Source organism: Canis lupus, chromosome 18, assembly GCF_011100685.1.
Source record: "Canis lupus familiaris isolate Mischka breed German Shepherd chromosome 18, alternate assembly UU_Cfam_GSD_1.0, whole genome shotgun sequence".
NCBI lineage: Eukaryota > Metazoa > Chordata > Mammalia > Carnivora > Canidae > Canis > Canis lupus.
This window is the reverse complement of record NC_049239.1, coordinates 5,489,733-5,512,293: the sequence shown is the minus strand read 5'-3', so window position 1 is coordinate 5,512,293 and position 22,561 is coordinate 5,489,733. Positions and strand designations below refer to the sequence as shown.

General features: G+C 34.7%; 1 protein-coding gene across 7 annotated transcripts in view; it reads right to left on the bottom strand.

Moving 5' to 3' along the window:
* VSTM2A (V-set and transmembrane domain containing 2A) overlaps window positions 1–22,561 on the bottom strand; it is a 191,562-nt gene that overhangs the window by 148,640 nt on the left and 20,361 nt on the right. The window contains exon 5 of one of the 7 annotated variants that reach the window (XM_038562622.1): window positions 15,090–17,325. The exons of 2 other annotated variants lie outside the window; for them this stretch is intronic. In XM_038562622.1, coding sequence (XP_038418550.1) covers window positions 17,237–17,325 — 89 coding nt within the window. In that variant the 3' untranslated portion in view covers window positions 15,090–17,236. 4 more of the 7 variants (XM_038562616.1, XM_038562615.1, XM_038562618.1 and 1 more) reach the window with 4 other exon arrangements.

Here is a 22,561-nt window from a genome sequence, read left to right as displayed (position 1 = left end):
TCTGTATCTTTGGGGTAAATCCCCAATAGTGTAATTGCTGGGTCATAGGGCAGGTGTATTTTTAACTCTTTGAGGAACCTCCACACAGTTTTCCAGAGTGGCTGCACCAGTTCACATTCCCACCAACAGTGTAAGAGGGTTCCCCTTTCTCCACATCCTCTCATACATTTGTTGTTTCCTGCCTTGTTAATTTGCCCCATTCTCCCTGGGGTGAGGTGGGATCTCATCGTGGTTTTGATTTGTATTTCCCTGATGGCAAGTGATGCGGAGCATTTTCTCATGTGCATGTTGGCCATGTCTATGTCTTCCTCTGTGAGATTTCCGTTCATGTCCTTTGCCCATTTCATGATTGGATTGTTTGTTTCTTTGCTGTTGAGTTTAATAAGTTCTTTATAGATCTTGGAAACTTGCCCTTTATGTGATACGTCATTTGCAAATATCTTCTCCCATTCTGTAGGTTGTCTTGTAGTTTTGTTAACTGTTTCTTTTGCTGTGCAGAAGCTTCTTATCTTGATGAAGTCCCAATAGTTCATTTTTGCTTTTGTTTCCCTGGCCTTCCTGGATGTATCTTGCAAGAAGTTGCTGTGGCCAAGTTCAAAAAGGGTGTTGCCTGTGTTCTCCTCTAGGATTTTGATGGAATCTTGTCTCACATTCAGATCTTTCATCCATTTTGAGTTTATCTTTGTGTCTGGTGAAAGGGAGTGGTCTAGTTTCATTCTTCTGCATGTGGATGTCCAATTTTCCCAGCACCATTTATTGAAGAGACTGTCTTTTTTCCAGTGGAGAGTCTTTCCTGCTTTGTCGAATATTAGTTGACCATAGAGTTGAGGGCCCATTTCTGGATTCTCTGTTCTGTTCCATTGATCTATGTGTCTGTTTTGTGCCAGTACCACACTGTCTTGATGACCACAGCTTTGTAGTCCAACCTGAAATCTGGCCTTGTGATGCCCCTGGCTCTGGTTTTCTTTTTTAATATTCCCCTGGCTATTCAGGGTCTTTTCTTATTCCACACAAATCTTAAGATGATTTGTTCCAACTCTCTGAAGAAAGTCCATAGTATTTTTATAGGGATTGCATTGAATGTGTAAATTGCCCTGGGTAGCATTGACATTTTCACAATATTAATTTTGCCAATCCATGAGCATGAAATGTTTTTCCATCTCTTTGTGTCCTCCTCAATTTCTTTCAGAAGTGTTCTGTAGTTTTTAGGGTATATATCCTTTACCTCTTTGGTTAGCATCACAACATTTAAATGATGTGCCAATACTGACCATTCCAACCATGCAAGAAATAGGTAAACTTCCGTGCTGAGGAATATGCGAAAATATACTGTTGCTGCCAACTTAAAAATGAAATGAGGCTATCATAAAAAAGTAAGGCATTTCTGTCTTAGTATACAAACTATTTTAGACACATTCGCCTCTTCCATAACTGTCATGAAAACAATACTCACACAAAACAGATGCTTTAAAAAAAATCTGCATAAGGCAGAGGTGGAAATGAGCTCAGTTTCAAGGCAACCAATGGTGCGTCTAACACTTTCTGTATACTCTCAGAAATTTGAAATATAAATCGAACACAGGAGAATTTGACTATCTTTATGATTTCCCCAAAGTTTGAATCCATGAAAAGGCTGGTTAGATGTTAGAATACTCAGAGCTCCATCAAGCTTTGACGATGAGCTCAGGCATTTCAATGCCTAATCAATGCATCTTCATCCTTTTCTTTGGCTCTCTTTCTTCTCTCCTTTCTTTTCTTTTTATTTACATGCAAGCATTGCCTTTCTACTCCAAGTAAGAGTCTACTCTATGTTAGGAATACAGAGACACAATTCATGGGGGGCGGGGGGGGGGGTGTTATGGAATGTACTGTTAACATCTACCCAAAGATCTATGATTCGCATTTTCAAACCTTTGAATTTGTGATGCAGGCAGAATGAAATCTTACAGCAAAGGAATTCCTAACTAAGCGTGATGTAGACATACATACGATGTTGTGCTTTAAGGGCTCACTGCTTATATTATAGTTTTCTCTGAATAATTTTCATCATCATACAATTTCTAGTAGTTTAAAATTTTAATATATGTTTTGCATCTTGGTGTATGATTTAATTATGGCTTGGTTTGATTTTTAATTGAAGATACTGACCTCATACCTTAATTAGTAACAATGGCATGTCATTTTAAAGAAGTACAAATACTAGTAGAGTGATTATTACAATCCTATCAAAATCTTTGACCTTAATCAAGCTGACTCAGTTTGTACTTAGAGTATCTTTATTTTTTTTTTCTTTTTTTTTTGAAAGACAGTAAGTTGTGTTGGCATATTTTAAAACACCTTAGTCACCTATTTTTTTAATTAATACATTTTATGTTTTAGAACAATTTTAGGTTTTCAGGAAATTGAGCACAGTACAGAGAGCTAGATTATACTTTCTCTTGCCCCCAACTGTTTTCCTTATTGTTAAAATCTCTCATTAGTGTAATATTTATAACAACTGGTGAACTCATATAGGTACATTATTATTAAATAAAGTGCATAGTTTACATTAGCAACAACTCTTCTGTAGTTTTATGGGTTTTGACAAACGCACAATGTCATTTAACCACCATTATAGTATCGTACACTTAGTTTCTCTGCCACTAAAATTCCCCTGCTCTCTACCTTTCCATCTTTCCTTCCTCCCCATAAGTCTCTGACAACCACTGATCTCTTACTTTCTCCATAGTTTTGCCTTTCCAGAATGTCATATGGTTGGGATCATATAGTGTGTAGTTTTTTCTTTTACTTAGATATATATATATATATATATATATATATATATATATATATACACATATTTATATATGTATATATTATATATACATATTTAAAGTCCCTCTAAGCCTTTCATGGCTTGATTACTAATTTCTTTTCATCATTGAATTATATTCCATTGCACAGATGCACTACAGTTATTTATCCATGTACTTTTTGAAGGACATCTAGGCCACCCCTGTTTTTGGTGATGATGGGTAAAGCTGTTATGAACATTTATGTGCAAGTTTTGGATTGGACAGAAGTTTTCAATTCATTCAGCAAAATACTTAGGAGTTTAATTGCCGAACCATAGGGTAGCATTATATTTAGCTATTAAGAAACTGCCAAACTGTCCTTCAAAATGTGTGTACAACTTTGAATTCCCACCAGCAATGACTGAGAGTATCTGTTGCTCCATACCCTCACTAGCATTCAGTGGTGTTTTGAATTTTAGCTATTCTGATAGATGTGTAGTAGTATTTCATTGTCTCAATTCAGAATTTCCCTAAGACTTATGATATTGAGCATCTTTTCACATACTTAGTTGCCATTAGTCTATTTTCCTTTGGTGAGGTGGCGTCCCTGCAGATCTTTTGCCCATATTTAAGACTTTTTTAATTATTAAAATTCAATAATTCTTCTTATATTTTGGATAGAAGTTCGTTGTCAGATATGTATTTTACAAATATTTTCTTCTGTTTTGTGGTATTTATATTCTTTTGTAACTGTTTTTCACAGAAGTTTTAAGTTTTAGTAAACTCTATCAATTTTTTCTTTCAAGGAGTATGTACCTAGTATTGTATCTAAAAGTCATTGCCAAATCTATCATCATGTTAGATTTTCTTTTTTTTTTTTTCTTCTAGGAGTTTTATGTTTTACATTTAGGTTTTATGTTAAGATGTATTTTGAGTTATTTTTGGGAAAGGTATAATATTAGCACTTACATCTATTGTTTTTCCAATGGACACCCAGTTTTCAATACCATATATTGAAAAGACTATCTTTTCTTCACTGAATAGCCTTTGCTCTCCTATGAAAAACCATTGACTATATTTGTCCACACAAATTCTATTCCAGGGCTCTCAGTTCTGCTCCATTGACCTATTTGTCTATTTTGCCAACAGCACACTATTTTGATTACTGTAGCTTTATAATAAGTCTTGAACTTAGGCAGTGTCAGTCCTTCAACTTTGTTCTTTTTCAGTATTATGTTGACTTGAGTCATCACTGCGTTGTGGTTCCCTATCTGTGGATTAACTGCTGTCTCAGAAAATGAGCCTCATGTTGATTACACAGAAATGGAGATCTGGGCTGTTCTGTAGTGACCTTGTCATCAAAAGTAACAATAAAAGGGTATGTTTATTATTCACCTGCTATGTGTCAGGACCTGGGGCAAATCACTTTGGAATTCTGTGTAAGAACAGGTCGGGGGGACTGCCCATCAAATGTTCATTGTCAGACAGGTACTTCATAGTTAGGCAGGATGGATATGTATAGTTTCTTGCATACTTTGGGATCTGTCATGAGCTCAGAGTTTAAGCTAAAAACAGTTATTCTGAACAAAAGATTCCAACATTTCCATTAGGTATTCTATCAACAAAAATGACAGAGATATTTGAGCTAAGGTTGAACAGATAATTTGTGTGAGAAAAGAAGTATCTTCAAAACAAATTTAATGGTAAGGTTTAAAAAAAAGTCTTAAAAATTTCTGGAGGAAAAAAGCAGTTGACCATCCTAGGAATAAAATTTGATCTGGCTTCAGACATTTGCTCTATATTACCAAATGCCAAAGATCACCCAGGAAATATATATGTTTACAGGGTATCGAGTTAATGAAGAGTATATAATGTCATTATTCCTTCCATGTTTATATTTTCAAATATATTTGCATGGCTTTATAAAAAAAAATGTTCTTAGGTACCTGGGTGGCTCAGTTAGTTAAGTGCCTTCAACCCAGATCATGATCCCGGGATGCTGGGATCGAGTCCCACACCAGGCTCCCTGCTCCTCTTCCCTCTGTCTACCACTCCCCCTGCTCATGCTCTCTCTCTGTCAAATAAATAAATAAATAAAATCTTTTAAAAATTGTTCTCTTATACTTTCAATTTCCTCTACATTATATATATGTATATATATACACACACACATAAATATATATAAAATATATTCTTTTGTCTAAGTCTAATAACTATCTGTAGCCAACTTTCCAACTAGAGAGTTAATGTCTTCCTTTCATATTTATGATGTTCTTAAATATTAAGAATATAATCTACTTATCTGTTTCTTTTTTGCCTATCCAAGATGTACCTTTACCTTTCAAAAATTATCTTTCTTACAGAAAATTTGTATTTCTTCACATTTTATCTGTTAATTTCCTTTATAATTGCTAATTTCTGATTTATGCATATGAGTTTTTTCACAAATTTTTTTCTTCTGTCTTCTTTTCCATTTAATTGTCAAATCCACCCAGAATATTCATGAATTCATGGTGAACAGTGACTCTGCAACCACCTATTCATCAAATCATAATTACTGATTGAATAATGCTGATTTCCCAGTTGCTTGTTCATATCACCTTGTCATGTATTATTTTTGTTATATACACTTGAGTATTTCTAGAACGTTCATTGTATTTCATTTATCTTCTTGTCAATACTTGGGCCCAAGCCACATTATTTTAATTATCATACTTTCATTATCTGGAAGGTTAACTCTACATTCATTACTCAAAAAATTTTTCTCTGGCTATTTTCCCTCATTTCTTTTTCAAGATCAAGTTTAAAGTAATTTGGCAAAATTCCAAAAAAAAAAAAAAATCCTAGCTAAGATATATTTGGAAATGTGTGGCTTCAGGAAGGATTATCATCTTTAAAAATACTATTTCTGGGATATGATATGGTTTCCAATGATTAGTTTTCTTTTGTGCCCTCAATATTTTTTGTTTTCTTCACTTAGATCTGACCTCTTTCATCATATTGCTATTCTTATTTAATCTGTGTGTGTTGTCAATGTGAATGCATTTCTTTTTTCATTATGCTTTTCTAACTGACATGAGGAAAATGCTGTTTTTTTGTATTTTTGTATTAGTATTTATCTTTAATCACATTTTAGTCAATTACTAGCCTTAATATATGCTAGTTTACCAATCTTGTGCTTTTCAGTAGATAATTATTTATCTCCAAACTATGATGATTATATTCCTTTTAGTTTTTGTTTCTTATTTTTGTATTTCACACCGGCTTGATTATCAAATCACTGTTGTCAAATAACAAATATCAAATAACAATAACAGGGATCCTGGTTGTGTTTCTTAGCTTGATAAAAGTGTTTATAGTGTTTACATTCTAACAGTTTGTTTTGTTGTAGTATAAGATAGATTTTGTTCATTTTATTGAACAAACTTCAAACTTCAAATTCAAATTTACAAAGAGTTTTTTTTTTTTTTTAACATTTTATTTATTTGAAAGAGAGAACAACCGAAAGAGAGCATGAACAGCAGGGAGAGGCATAGGGAGAGGGAGAAGCAGATTCCCTGCTGAACAGGGAGCCTGCTGTGGGGCTTCATCCCAGGACCCCAAGATCATGACCTGAGCTAAAGGCAGATGCTTACTTGACTAAGCCACTCAGGAACCCCTACAAAAAGTTTTAAAAAAGAATTTTGAACTTTATTAAATATCATTTATCATCTATAGAGGTGATCATTACCTTGTTAGCCACATTACAATTTTACGTTATCCTATATCATGTTATATCAAATACATTTGCTTGGGCTCCATGACTGAGGCTTCCCAACACAAAGGCTGCTTAGTGCTGCTGCACTGCTGAGAATCCATCTTGCTTCTGGTAAAAACCAATGCTGAGCTCCGGACATGGCACCACTCTCAGGAAGACCTGGTAGGTAGTAGTTTGATTACACTGGATTCTTTTCATCATGAAAGGGATGCCTATTTGTTACATCAGGAACATACAAGAATTCTGTATATGAATTTCCTTCCTTTAAGTAATGCTTTTGCCAGCACCATCATACCATTACCTCTGAGCAAGGAATCATTCACTCAGAAGTGTGCCAAAGGATGTATGTTCGTCGAATCCATTGGCGTTACCACATATTCCATCACCCAGAAGCAGCTGGTCTGATAAAACAAAGACATGGTCCACTGAGACTTAGTTAAGCTCCAGTTGGTACCAATATCCAGAAAGATATTGTATGGTTTGAATCAGCATCTGATATGTGGTGCTGATTTTTCCAAAGTCAGCATACAAGAGTCCAGAAAACAAGACTGGAAGTAGGAGTGACTCCTCACACTATGGTACATAATTACCCACTCACGTAAGTTTTGATTTCTGTCCCTTTCAAATTTTGCTTTTTTGGAGATTCTGGTTCTCAAAGGAGGTATGCTTCCATAGAGGCATCCTCCTGTGGCTCCATAGAATTGGAAGCTGAGATTGCCACTTGTCATCCTGAGCTTTTTGTGCCACTTTACTTACTATAGATAATCAGACATATATTTTATCTTCTTTTGTAACTTTTAGTGTTTGTCTTCTGTTTTGTCTTAACATTTTATTTTCTTCCTTTTTTTCTTTCTTTTTTTCTTGACTTTATCACCCAGAATTTTGCCTATTTTATCATTTGTTCAAACAACTTTCCTTTATATCTGCTCTATAAGATTTTTCTATTATATCATTCATTATTTTTATGTTTCTCTTTATTATTTCTTCTTATCCTGTGGTTCATTTAAAAGATGATTTTTAGCTTCTTGAGAATATAATTTATACAGTTTTTAATATTTTATAATAAAACATTTAAAACATCAATTTTTCTGAAATTCAGACTTATGTTTACAAAACATTGATCTTGTTATTGCTTTCTCTTTTTCTTACTAAAATTGAAGTTCTTTTGCTTACTAAGTTTGTAAAAATATGGAAGGATATTGATTTAGGTGTATCATATATGATGAAGTGCTTTTTCTCTTAGTTCTTCCGATTTTGATTTTTTTGCCTAAATAATTTAGTTTAAGTCTTATACTGCCATTTAATTTACTCTTTCCTAACTTTATTTTGCTTGATTTTTTTCCCCGAAATAATTAATCAATTATTCTACATTTGCTGATAGAATCATTCTTTTCCCAGTGATTTGGAATGCTGTCTTTATCATGCTATCTAATGTACATATTAAACTTATACAAACATGTATATATGCAATTTTGATTGTCAAGGATCTGCTGTTGAATATTTCAAGTCAAGTTTTGTATGCCCTCTAGATATCTTTTAAAAGGGGAATTTCTGGTTGCAAAATCATTTGTAAATTGAATTTAAACTTTTCTTTATGGAGAACTAATTCTTCACAACACTATAATGTGGGTTGATTGAGGATTGATGTTTATGGTGGGAATATGGGAACAGAGAATGTGACATTTTTATGTAATTATTGTACCTTCAGGATGTCCTCAGATACTTTCTTACTTCTACATGATGGAGGAATGTAGTAGTATGCTGGACTTAATAGATAACACTAAGTCTCAACAGGTTGCATAATTGCCTGGTATCCCATCTTTATTTAATTTCTGCCAGGGGACAGTGGCAAAAGGTTTCTTAAAAGTGGATGAATAAACTGCCACAGTAGGCATGGCTTTACTACAAAAAAATCAAGTGATTTTCACAGTGATTCTCCTAGCAAGATTTTTAGCAGACCCCATATATATTAACAAGACACTATCAACACAATTGGACCTGTAGAGCTGTGAGAGTCAATGGGCAGCGCGATTTCCATCATGGCCTGGACCAGATAAAAAGCCTTCCTTTCCTCTGTTGGCACTCAAACCTGGCAAACTTTCAGGTCATTTAATAAATCAGAGCAACACAATGGACTATATATAGTGTGTGTGTTTCCAAAATCCAAACAGGCCCATGTAACATAGGGCTCTTTAGTATTAGGGACAATAAGGTGTGACATATTTCTTCATTTTAGAAGAAATTTTCTGGCATGCTTCAGACACTGATTAAATTTCACTTATTCTTGAATTTTATAAAACAATATCCCTTATGTTTTTAATCAATCGTCAATTATAGCTTTAAAATTCATCCATAATGTTATAAATAGCCCTAGTTGTTTTCTTTGCTATCTGGTGTATTATTTTATGTATTATTTTATTATTTTATGAACATAGTATATATTTGTATATTTTACTGTTAATGATTATTGGTGTTCCTCCCAAATATGGATCATTAAAATGCTTCTAAGCACATATAATACATAAATATGGGATAGTGAGCTGCATTGTCTTACTCCTCATATTTTGAGTATAAAGGAAAAATATTCAATGTGTCTTAACTGATTATGGTATTTGCTACAACAGTTTTGAAAATGCCCATTGATGAGGAAAGACTTTTCAAGTTTTCTAGAATTTTTAATCATGAACGGATATTGAATTTCATCAGATACCTTTTTTTTTCATCTACTGAGATCTGTACATACTTTTTTTATTCTGTTAATGTTATAGTGAAATACTCCAGGTTCTCCTTTGGATGGAGATAACACTGAGGTGTGTTTTATACCAGGTGCATAATTTCCCCATAGGATTAAACTCCAATTGTTTGCAGTGATAGTTGGCTTGACAACACACTCTGTCCTCTCTGTCTTCTTTCCTTCATTTTGGCTCATGGTTCTTGAAACTCCCAAATAAGTCAATTATACTTAGTGTCTCCTTCTGGAAACTATATGACTGTTGAGAATTATATCTTTGTTTTTTCCAACTGTGCATTCCTGAAACAAACCATGTTTATTCTATGTGATTATTATGTTGATTGAATTATTTGGTTATTTTGTGGCTAATTCTTGCACCTATATTCATGAGTTAGATTACCTGTAAGTGCCTTTTCTCCTACTGTTACTGTGAAGTTTTTTTTAGCCAGACAATGTGAATCTCATAGAAAGAGCTGGAGAACATGCTCTATTTTTCTATTCACTGGAGTATTTTGCGAAAAGCTGGTATCATATTTCCTTAAATGTTTAATGGTATACTTGACGCTATTGTAGTCCTGTATCTTTTTAGAGTTTATCTTTCATCCTGTAGAGTGTATGTATATTTTTGAGGGCTCCATGGCACTATTTTTTCCCAATCTCCAGATCTTATCAACATGATGCCGTCAATGTGAAAGATTAATAGGATGTCTGAGGGGCTGGTGAAGAAAACTAGATTGACACTCAGACCTGGCAAATCAATGTAACTTTGAGACAAGATGGTAAAGGAGTACTTTCATCTCTGCTAGGTAAAACAAAACAGTCCTTTTATTTATTAAAATAATTTTTCTGCAATGAAGCAAAAAAAAAAAACCCAAATTATTAACTGTAGGACAGGAGCCAAGAGCTCTGCTAATTTGCTCTGTAAGTACCTTTATTTGAACCATCAGCTACAATTGCACTCAGCACCCAATTATGCCTGTGCTAACCTAGACTCAAGACTCAGCAGTCTTTTGTACTACCAAGGAAAGGTAAATGCTTTATCCATGACTTTAATAGCGTCACTTATTTCTGTCATTGAAGTTTCTTATTGAAATGTTTTGGTAAACAAGAAATTCCAGGGTCCTTCAGAAACATGGCCATTAGCTAATTTGACAGAGAAACAATGTAGAGTTTTTCTTCTATTACTCAAATTAGACATTTCAACCATGTTTTTAGGAGCTGGGGGAAATGTAGGTGGGTATAGTGGTCCCCATGGCCAAAAAGAGATTAAGGGGAAATATTCTATGAATTGCCTGCCCCTTACATCTTCCACTAGATATGCCAGGGACCTCAGGATATAGTATTAATTCTGAGTCATTGCCCAGTAACACACCAGGTCTGAATGATCTCTTTCTTCATTGCACACGTATTCTCCAAGCACCTTAGTCCCTTTGGGAGATGCTAAGGGTAATATTCCCAAGATTCACATAAAATATTATTCTTGGGATCAGTGATCCTTTTAATGAATCTAACTCTGATGAGGAGTTTGGATGAGGAATGCAACTTTAGTATGGTGGTTTGAAACTCTGTTTCCAAGGAAAGGTGAATCATACAAACCAGGCGTTTCTTCAAGAAGGTTGCTCTTCTATTTCCTCTGATTCTACAATCAATTTCAAAACTTAGGTCAGACATTCTGATTACCTTTCTGATGTTGCTGGGTTGGTTGGTTGGTTTCTTTAGTGTTTTTTTTGTTTTTTTTTTTTTTTAGAGAAGAAGAGGGAGGAGGGGTAGAGGGAGAGGGAGAAAGAGAATCCCAAGCAGGCTCCATGCCCAGTACAGAGCCTGACTTCGGGCTCCATCTCATGATGCTGAGCCAAAATCAAGAGTTGGAGGCTTAACCAACTGAGCCACCCAAGTGCTCCCTGAGATTGCTTCTTATTACCTGTCACTATGTATGCCTTTCCTCTAGTGATTAAATACCACGACTGTTATTTCTTCTACCCTTCTCTGGTATCTAGGGCCAGTCATGGAAGTAGACTGCAAATATCCTGGTCTGCTATCTCTCCAAAGTTCTCAAAGCTTTGAAGAAGGAAATGTCTTCTGGAGGACCTGATCAGTTATAACTAAGGGTTAAAGATATCTCAAACACAGGAAGGGGTTTCTCTGATGATAATAAGCCAGAAAAAAGAAAAAGAGACAAACTTGAAATGGAACATAAAGACCATAGACATGTACAATAGCTCTATTACTCCCTTACCCCCAATAGGAGTCATGCCACTTTAGTACAGGAGAAAGAATACATTTTTTTTTTTAACTTGGGTCATCTCTATCTTCCTGGTTTTTAAAAATATAATAAGAGTTTACAACTCAATTAAATTACTGTTTTATATTATATACTACCATTTACTTAAGTTTACTATTTATATTAAATTTTGGAATAAAATGCACCTGTGGATTTTTTTTTCAGATGTTGGATTATAAAATCAATTTAATGTTCTGTGACAAGTGTTAGCAAAAAAGAAACAGAACTAAAATAGAAAATATTAGAGTGCATTTCACTGCATGCACACAATAAGGATAAGTCCTATTTTGTAAAATTTGTTTCTTTTTATATACAGTAAAATACAATAAAATTTTCAATGCCTCTTTAGATTTAACGCAATTTCAGAGCTTATGTGGTAGACAGTTTATATTATGCCTATTTATTTTTAATATCATATTTGATTCTTATCTTAGTTGGAACATATAGGAAGTAAGCATAGCCTCAAGAAGAATAGATAATATGCAATTTTTCTATGAGCCTTGCTTACCTCAGAATGATTTTGTTTATTTCTTAAACAATCAAAGTATAACTTAACTAAGTATAAAATTATTTTGTCACAATATTTTTCCCACTGTACTTTTTAATCCATTGTCTTCTGGGATTTGTATTGTGGTGGACTCTGTGATCTTTTTTTTTTTTTTTTTTTTTTGGATCACCATTTTTTCTCTGTACAGGTAGAGATTTCCCCTTCTCTTTACCTTTTTAATTACAACATTTTACCAAGTGCCTAGGCGTCTCTTATTTCAACCTATCTGTACTTTCAATTTTATACTCATGTTTTTATTTCAAATTATACTTATAACTATTTCAGTACTACACTAAAAGCAGTACCAATTTTCTCTCATTGCTTTCCTTTTCCTCCTCAAAATTATCACTTGTAAATTAGCATTAAAAGGTTGTTAAATTTCTTCATGCCTAATAAATCCCTGAGCTCTGATACAAAAGTATCACTTAACTATTTTAGAGATTCAGTTTTGTTCCCAAAGGAGTCTTGCTTACACGCGAAACTAAACATGATAAAAAGTCAGGTCTGGAGAGCTTGTGTCTGGATCTCAGAATAGCTCACATTGGAATTTTCACAAACCGTTCTATTCCTCTATCTTGCTTCATTTCTCTGGCTCTCCTTCACCTGATCTCATATCCTGCCACTCTCCCCTCACTTACAGTACTTTTGCTTCTTTCTAGTGCATAATCCAGCCTAGATGAACTTCCCACTGGGAGTTTGGTGCAAGTTGTTTCCTCTCCCTGGAAACTTCTCTGAGATCCTCCCTGACAAGCTTCTTGTCATTCAAGCTTAAGTGTTGGCTTCTCTGAACAGCTTCCCCATCACTTCCAGTCACATTCCTTTATATCATCCTACTGGATTTTCCTCATAGAATTTATCATTTTATATACCCTTGTGTTTGGATGTTTCCTATCTGTCTTTCCCTAGGTAGTGGAAAGGACTTTACAAACTATTCCATCACAGGAAGGATGACGTTTATAACACTTTCTGAATGATGGACTGCTCCCCTAATTGATCAGCAGTTCTAAAAGTAAAATTATTTTGGGGGCATCTGGCTGTCTCAGTCAGAACATGTGACTCAACCCCAGGGTCATGAGTTTGAGTCCCACGTGGAGTGTAGAGATTCCTTAAATTAAAAAACCAAACTCTAAAATTAAAATTATTTGGACCTCATGTTTGAAATTACTTGCACGTGTACTTTGTAGCTTCAGAGTTTTAATTCTAAGACACAATCATCACAGTTTATATATTATCTTAGATTACAATTACTTTTTGCAATTATTTCCTTCTTATAGGAAGTACTACTAAGTGATATTTAGACATTTTGTCTTTTATATAAGATCAAAACTAAGACTGCTTATTTGATATATATATCTCACAAAATTTGTATTTTAAGTTCTTAGCTTTGGCTCTAAGAATTCAACAAACATCATCTCATATCTGTTATTCCATGCAGTATATAAGAAATTTAAAGAAAATTTTTTCTGGATTTAGAAACATGCTTCTTTTATGTATATATGTATATATATGTACACAAATACATATACACACACACACATACATGCACACTATTTCCTTAAAGATGTCTTGCTTCTAAGAACTCTAAGGTAAATTAGTTCAGAATAATAATCAGGTCCTTTTAGGTGCTCAAAAACATCTAAGCATTCTTCTTTTGGGCCAGCAAATCACAATCCAATCACTTTTAGAATCAATGAATGGACGGTATCATCTACATAAAACGAATACACATATATCACACTTCATACCTGTCAGAATGGCTAAAATCAACAAACAAGAAACAACAGGTGTTGCTGAGGATGTGGAGAAAGGGGAAACCTCCTGCACTGTTGGTGGGGATGTGAAATGGTGCAGCCACTGTGGAGAGCTATGGAGGTTCCTCAAAAAGTTAAAAATAGAGCTACCCTATGACCCAGCAATTGCACTACCAGGCTATTCACCCAAAGGATGCAAAAATACAGATTCAAAGGGATGCATGCATCCTCTATGTTTATAGCAGGATTATCTACAATAGCCAAATTAAGGAAATAACCCAATGTTCATTGACTGATGAATGAATAAAGAATATATGTATATAATGAAATATTACTCAGGCATAAAAAATAATGAAATCTTGCCATTTGCAATGACATGGATAAAACTAGAGAATATTATGCTAAGTGAAATAAGTCAGTCAGAGAAAGACAAATACCATATGATTTTACTAATATGTGGAATTTAAGAAACAAAACAAATATTAAAAACAAAATTGTCAGGGGAAAAAAAAGAGAGGCAAACCAAGAAATACTCTTAACTACAGAGAGCAAACTGATAGTGAACAGAGGGGAGGGGATGGGGATTAAGGAGGGCACTTGTTATGAACACTGGGTGATGTATGGAAGTGTTGAATCACTAAATTCTACACCTGAAATTAATATAACACTGTATGTCAACTAACTGGAATTTAAATAAAAGGTTTAAAAAGTACACATATCCAAAAATATGCATATAATTTTAGTAGGTTCATAAACTCCACCAAGCTTGTTTACTAATTCAGATCAGGAGCTCCTGGTTCAGATAATTTTTATTATCATTTCATCCTCAAGTGTTTTCATTTACATTGTTTTATTTGTAAGCAATTTGTAAGTCTTTAAGAAAGAACTAAAGCATTGATTTGAATTCAGGTAAGAAATTTCAACTTTTTATTACTTCCTCTTCTGAAAAACATTTCATAACCTTAGAAATCAAGATTGAGAAAGTTATATAACTTATTTTTCAATCTTTGTTTTTAGAGTCATGGTTACCTATGAGCAGTAGTCCTGGGAGCACAGGATACAAGGTAAAAACCACTAGACAGATTCTTTAGTTTTTTATGCTTCTGTCCAATATTTAAGGTTACACATTAGCTTTTCAAGTTTGGAGATACTTCTCTCTCACAGAGGCCAGTTAGTCAGACTCTTGGTAGCCCACTGACAAAGAAGACTTCATTATTTTGGACACTGACACAATGAATCTAGTGAGAATTCTTCCCAAGCCAGCATATATCCTTTATTACGAGCGAGCATGGTAAACATCATTGATACAGATACATATCTGTCTTGCTTTAGAGTTGACCAATCTCATGACCTAAACTTTCGGTGAAAGTAAATTATATGGTGGAATTTCCCTGCATGATTGAATCTGAATCAGTACGGTAATTTACGCTTGAATGTATGTGATCTTTAGAGGTCAGATAGACTTAATATTTATCTTACTATTAATTTATTCATTTTTAGTATTAAATTTTGAAAGAAAATAAATTTCTAGGTTAATAAAATAGCGCAATTAAATCCTTTATTTATTTTTTCTCATTAGACTGAAATAATAAACCAAATGGACAAAAAGAAGTCAATAGAAGTTTTAGCCTGAAACATTATTTCTCAAAGATAATGTTAAGATATTATGAAAATATGCACATTGCTTGTAATTGAATAGCAGAAAATCAATGCATTTACCTTTGAAAAGCAGAGGTATTCATTGCCTTCAAGCTTCAGTTTAGGACCTTAGCCTATGAGCTGGTGGTCCTACAAAGATGATCTTCTGGTTTTGTTACGAAAGAAAATGTTAGAATCTCTCTGGAAGGAAAACTTAGGTCATTTCTATCTCAATCTGTATCTATTCCATAGTATATATGGAACACATTAATAGTTCTGCCTATCATTCTTTGCCAGAGTAGAAAAAATTTCCAAATAAAATAATTTGAATTATCATAAAGCCAAAAATAAGAATGAAATATTTAAAATTATAATTCATTTAACCAGTGAAAACTTGAACGCATTTTATCTTCTTTAGTTGGGGATTTGCAGACATCTTTTGCATATTATATTTAGCCAACAACCAAATTTTAATTTTTAATTAAGAGACATTAAAATATAATTAGCAGCAAATAACAGAGTGACAAAGCTACAAGAATTCATAAAGGTCGAAGGAAGCAGCATTTTTAGCCACAACAAGAAGTGTTTTTCCATGAATTTAGGTAATCATGGTGATCACTTCACCTTCTCACATTCACCTCCAAGGCAAATTTTCTAGAAGCAACATTGCATTTTGAAAATAATAATGATGATAATAATATAGGGATAGCTGTCAAAACCAGAGAGTGTACATTCTTCAGAGTCAAGAGACCCTCAAACCTCAATAAACACCGTATATAAAGGAACATAGCAAATTTCAGCACAGCATACACACAACAAAATTAATTCGTTTATCAGAGACCAATACAATTTTGAATATGCATTTTCCAGAAGGAAGCAGAGGGCAACAGATAACCATCTGCAGCTGTCAAACCTGTGGAAGTGAAACAAGGCATTACAAAATTCACACAATATATGAATTATAAGTGAAAAACAAATGCTTTATCTAAAAAAAGGTTGGTTGGTGGCCCAACATATAGATCTCTATATGTATATATTTATATATTTAATGATAAAAATCAGCTTGCATGAGGGTCATAGTCTATCTACTTTGAAGTTATATCACACATACTATAAGCAATTTACAGAATTTGTCAAGTTTGCATATACAGGAATTGCAAAATGAATCAAAATACATTGAAATATAGAACACTCAAAATGTATTTATATAAACCTCCCAGGATTGACAGGGATTGGCCGTAATCAGCACTTGCCACCATTGAACAAGAACTAGAATCAAGAAAAAGGAGAAAAAAAGCCAAGAAAAAAAAAAAGAGAAAATTAAAAAAAAATCTTTCTTTTATTATGTCTTATTTAAAGTAACGTTCTCCTTGTTGACTCGCAGTGTCGATGATTTTGTTGTTGCCCCAAAAGAGGGGTTTTGTTTGATGATAGTTTATGTTCTGTAGCTTTTTGATTCCTGTTTGCTTCCTGCAGATAATGTGTCTTTAAGTAGGAAATCAGTGGTATCCGTAGTAGATATTTACTATACCGATGACATTCAGGCCAACCCCTGAGCAGTCAGTGAGATGTTTTAAGTAGCCGAAAGAAAAGGAAAAAAAAAAAAATAGATCTTGCTATTAGAAAATGTCCTATCACTTCACACTAATTTTCTTGAAATAAAAGATCAGTGATTTGCCCAAGAAAATGTTATGAACAAAGCGTGTGATAGCTTCTTCGTTTATGCTTCCGGAAGCAGGCGCTCCTTGGGTAGGTAATTAGAGAACAGTGGGTGCAGAGTGGTGCTTGGAGTTTAGGGTCAACTTTGCTGTCCGCTCCGTAGATTTTACAGGCGATTTGCTCTTTGCTTTAAGAAGAGAAAGTGATATTGGAAAAAAGTCAGCACTTTAGATTAAAGCAAAGCACCCTTCACAAAGCCACAAACAAGAAGCAGGACAGAAAGTCCATGGCTTGTAGCTATCCTCGCACCTGCGGAAGAAGTTATAAGATATTCGCTCATCTTGAGATTTCCAATGCTCCTTATTAGGCTGTTTTAAACACATACATATATATATTTAATTAGCTCGCCAGCTTGGCTCTGGTGCTCATGAATGTCTTGGCATGCACTGCAAATAACAACACATACAAAGTATTTCAGTCCCAGGAAGTTGGTCTTGTTTTGTCTGTTTTCAAACATTGCCATCCCATGGTTGGGAACACTGAGAGGAACAAATCCAAATACTCTTCCCTCAAGTAATTCTTTAAGGATCATTCACTATAGTCATTTGGTTATTCCTCTATTCGTACTGAAAATACACATCCCCTGTTTTACTACTGCATAAGCATAAAACCACAGGAGTATAACCGACTCAGAGCAGCAGGCTTCTCAAGGGTGGGGAGAATGTGTTCTGGGACGGGGTGCACTAGGGCATTTTGTTTTGGAGAATATGTTCTGGAACGGGTGCATTTAAGGCATTTTTTTTTTCTCAATTGTTTACCCTTGAAATCAAAGGAAAAATGAATGCTATCAAGAGTTAGAAATTTTTGAGAGCTTGAGGGCAATGTAAAGGAGAGAGCTAAATTGTATTTTTATATTTTCTTCTTCATACATCTTATCCAGTAAGCCTCTAGCTACTAATTATGCATTAAATACCTTTGTTTGAAAGAAAACAAAAATGTGATGAGGCTCAAAGAATTTCTTTCTTTTTTGTATTTTTTGTTTTAATTGGAGATAGGTTGAAACAGTTTGAAGGGGTAAGGGTAAGGAAATTCAATCTTTTGAATATTTTCGCTAAATCATGTTCAGGTCCATATTGCCAATGATAAAAATTGAGGCAAAAACACATGCTCTCAAAACATCACTGTAGAATAAACATTTGGGGATTCTAAGATGGCCTTTTGACAGGCTAGCATTACTGTTTTTGGTTTTGGTTTGGTTTGGTTTTGGTTAGGTTACCCTAGTGCTGCTGTTGATTGTCCTTGTTTGGTAAGTGAGCCATATATTTAGCACATTATCTCCTCACAGAAAGCTAATAGCTGAAGATCCTGCAGTAAATGGTGAGTCTCTGCAGGGTGCCTTCATTCAGGCTTGGTAGAAGGTTCAACAATGCAAAAGTGATAGTATAGGTCATGTGCAGCTCTCAGTACAAAGTTCATGCAAGGGAAATATATACAATCTACACAGAACCACTAGCATCTGAACTTTCCAAAATTAAATATATATTCTTATTATCTTGTAAAGAGAAATTCTTTGACAAGGATTCATTTAATCAAAAAAAAGGAAAGGAAAATAGAAGAAAGGAAGGAAGGAAGGAAGGAAGGAAGGAAGGAAGGAAGGAAGGAAGGAAGGAAGGAAGGAAAGAAAGAAAGAGAAAGAAAAGAAAGAAAGAAAGAAAGAAAGAAAGAAAGAAAGAAAGAAAGAAAGAAAGAAAGAAAGAAAGAAAGAAGAAAAGAAAAAAAAAGAAAAGAAAGAAGGGAGGAAGGGAGGAAGGAAGGAAGAAGGAAGGAAGGAAGGAAATGATTACATGGTCTTGAATAGCCAAATGCAGTTAACTTGACACAAATATGTCTGATATTGAATGTTTAAAAAATACTAAGAGCAATAAAAGAAGCAAAATGATTCTTTCTTCAAAAAAGATATTTTGTGAAATAATGGTTTCCTTTTCAGCATGGCATTGCAGATTGGCTCACATCTGCTCAGGTCATGTACTATGCTGTCCCTTCCACAAATAATCAACCCTTCATAGGAAATGCCTGAGCCCATCATTACCAAAAAGATATGAAGGGAACAGCTAGCTTCATTCTGATCCAACATTTCCAATCATACTATGTCCAGCGTGTGCAAGTTAAAACAATATTTACGTTAGCAGTATAATCAGAAAGAAACCCAACTGCATACTGTAAAGAGTATTTTAAGGCTACTAAAATTCTGAACTGCCGTCAGATATGCAATATGCCACCGTAACATAGTACTTTTTTTTTCTAGTAATCATTCATCTGTTCTAGTTACATGCATTTCCTAGCATATTTCTATTAAATGCAATGTATTTCTGTCAGGACAATTATAAAGCACTTTTTTTTTTCCCTGTACATTAGATTCTAAAGCAATTTTATCATCAAATCACTGATTGTTTTTCTCTTCTTTCTGTTTATGGTCTTGAATGAAGAAATATGTACTCCTTTATCTTTGTAAACGCACAGATCTAGTGAAATCTAAGACTCTGAAATGCTGTCATTTGTCCTGTGTTCTTTTAACAAATAAACATCATAGTCCTTTCCATTCAGGTGTACACTACTCTGAGTATTACAATATTATCAAACACGTTCTACTCTATTCTATAGAAAGTTATTATTATTTTTTTTGTAAAAAGCAACCTTTGGCCACTCATCATGCTTTATTCTTATCTTCACCAATAGAAACATTTTACTTCCATGAAATAATAAAAGCCAAGACTGCAGCTGGGAGCTCTGAGCAAGAATTTCTTCTGCTGCCTCTCATTTCTAAGATCCCAAATACATATTTGTTCTACATTTGTTCCCATACATACATATTTGTTCTACCTTTTTAAATTGAGCATAACTGTTTGTGTGTTATTTTATTATTTTTTTCATATTAGTATGACAGACATCATGTTGGATCACCTATTTTATTTGGTTTCTTTCGCCTTATGCCCAAGGCCAGGCAGGGTGACCTGTTAACTACGCAATGTGACCATGAATTTAAGCAACTCTTTTCCTTGAATAATCTGCTTCTGTTTTGTGTGTTCCCACCAGGCAGTTGTAATCTCACTCTCCTCTGAACTTCACAGTGTATGGGCCTTGCCTCTCCAGTAGCCTTAGCAAGGCCTCCATTGACTTGTAATCCATTATACTCAGAGTTGAACACACTGATTACATTGTAAACTCATTAAAGGCAACCGAAAAAACTTTAGCAATTCTTTTCTGACTCTGGATGTCTAAAACAATGCCTTGAGAGTCTTAATACTTTTGTCCCTTACATAAAAATTCCCTGTGAGGAAGAAAGAAGAGATACTATTATCTAAATTACGCGAAGAAAATGTACAGGTAGTGTGCCCAGATGGAGAGCAGCCTAATAGAACCTAGATTTCTCTCTGACTCAGAATGCCATTTCGTGATGTCCTTTGACTTCTATTTAATAACAATGACTTTCATTTGTTTTTATGCTTAAAGATTTTCATAGTGCTCTCTCAGGTATAATTCCCCAAGCCTTTGTAATATAGGTAAGATATTTTCTCCATTTTGCAAATGGAAAAGTCTAATAAGTCTTCTTAGAAGTCTAAGGACTGCAGAAACTTAGCTTCCACTTTTCAGCTCTTCTTAGAACTCATGCTATTTCCAGTGTCACGTCACCTTCGCTGAGATTGGGAAATGCAAGCATTTCTCACGGGGCTGACCATGACGAAAGAGAGTTTGGCTAAGGAGAAATATGAAAAAAAGAAAAAAAGAAAAGAAAAAGCCTCCAATATTTTATCCTTACTATAATTATTTCAAAAAACAAAAAATTCCATCTATTGCTTAAAAATAAAACAAAAATAAAACAAAAACACTCACAGCACAGGAGTGAGACTTTGGCATTCTGCGCAATGCAGTGGAGCTGGGCTGCAGGGACAGCACATCCTGAGAACCACTGCCACGGAGAGCCCCGCGGGTCCTGCAGCTTCCTGCCTCATTTCACTCAGCACTTCCTGGGCTGCAAAGTCGGCTTTGCCCTGCTCATCTGTCCGCCGGATGAAAGAACTGAGCTCCCTTTTAGTGCCTTCCTTTTTCAACTGTTCCATCTGCACTGCTGTTCCTTCCCTGCACCCAGGGTCATGAGGCTGGAAGGCACTGGGCTCGTTTAACGGTGTGGCATCCCTCTGGTTCACATCAACTTCCAAAATGACCAAAATGCAATGGGCATCTACTCTGTGTCAGGGAACATGCAGTAGATAATCTGCATGCATTGTCTTAGTTCATCCCTCAACAGTTCTGTAGAGTAAATGTACAAATCAGGAAAATGTAACTCAGGGACATGGAATGCTTCACCCTAAGTCACACGGAGAACACATACTAGAGATATGAAGAAACAGCAATGCAAGTCAGATCAACTTAGAATGAGGACAGGCCTTTTTTACGAAACTCTCTGAAGCAAAGGACCTTGCTCCATTGTCTCCACATCTGTTAAGTCAAGAGGTGGAGCTATTATTTGAATGCACAGTGATCTTTTCAGGGAAAATGCACTGGCTATCATATGCTTCGGAGGAAAAAAAAATTGCCTTTGATCTGTTTCTTTTCCCCAACTCTGAATTGATAAATACTAGATACAAAAACATCATCAGACTTGGAGTTTTCCTAAACATTAGTAAGAAGTAAAGTTCGTTTTGCTCCATATAGTGTACCCAATGTCATAGGACATAATAATATTTTGAACTTTTCATATTGTAGGCTTTTTGGAGCTTAAAGGTTCATCCAAATTCATTTAAATATTTGGGTAAAAGGTGTCTCCACCATGATTCTTACATGTCCTCTTCTTTCTAAGAAATTCTTTTTTTTCCCCAAGGTTTTTATTCAATTTGATAGTTTAGGACTAAGAAAGTTAAGTTGATTGTTAAAGTGCCACCATGAGTTAGCAATGGGGAGAGGAAGACCCCCGGAGCTCTTGTCTACCAGGAAAAAGCATCAGGAGAGGATATGGGTTTTGAACTCAAAGAACTAGGTGGCGAGTTCAGACAACTATCTGGAGAGTTTATCCCATCTAAATTTTACCAGAGCTCTTCAAGTATTCACTTTCTCTTGGCTGTGAATATTTTCTGATAGGCTAATTTCCTATGTGAGAACCGCTGTTTTATTGGTTTAACATAAGGAGCAATCAATTCAGGGCATCTGCCTGTACAATTGGGTATAATTCTCTTCTTTTTCTTGTTTGAGTATCTGGTGGAATCAAAAGGAACAAGAAACGAGGAAGATGACAATTTCTCTCCTGCTATGTGGCTCCGTGGTCTTACTCCAGAGTCTTTATTTTATAAAAGTGAATATTAGTGAGGCTTATCATCCGAACAAATCTAAAAATGAAAATGCCCCAATAATAAAAGAAGCAACAGTCA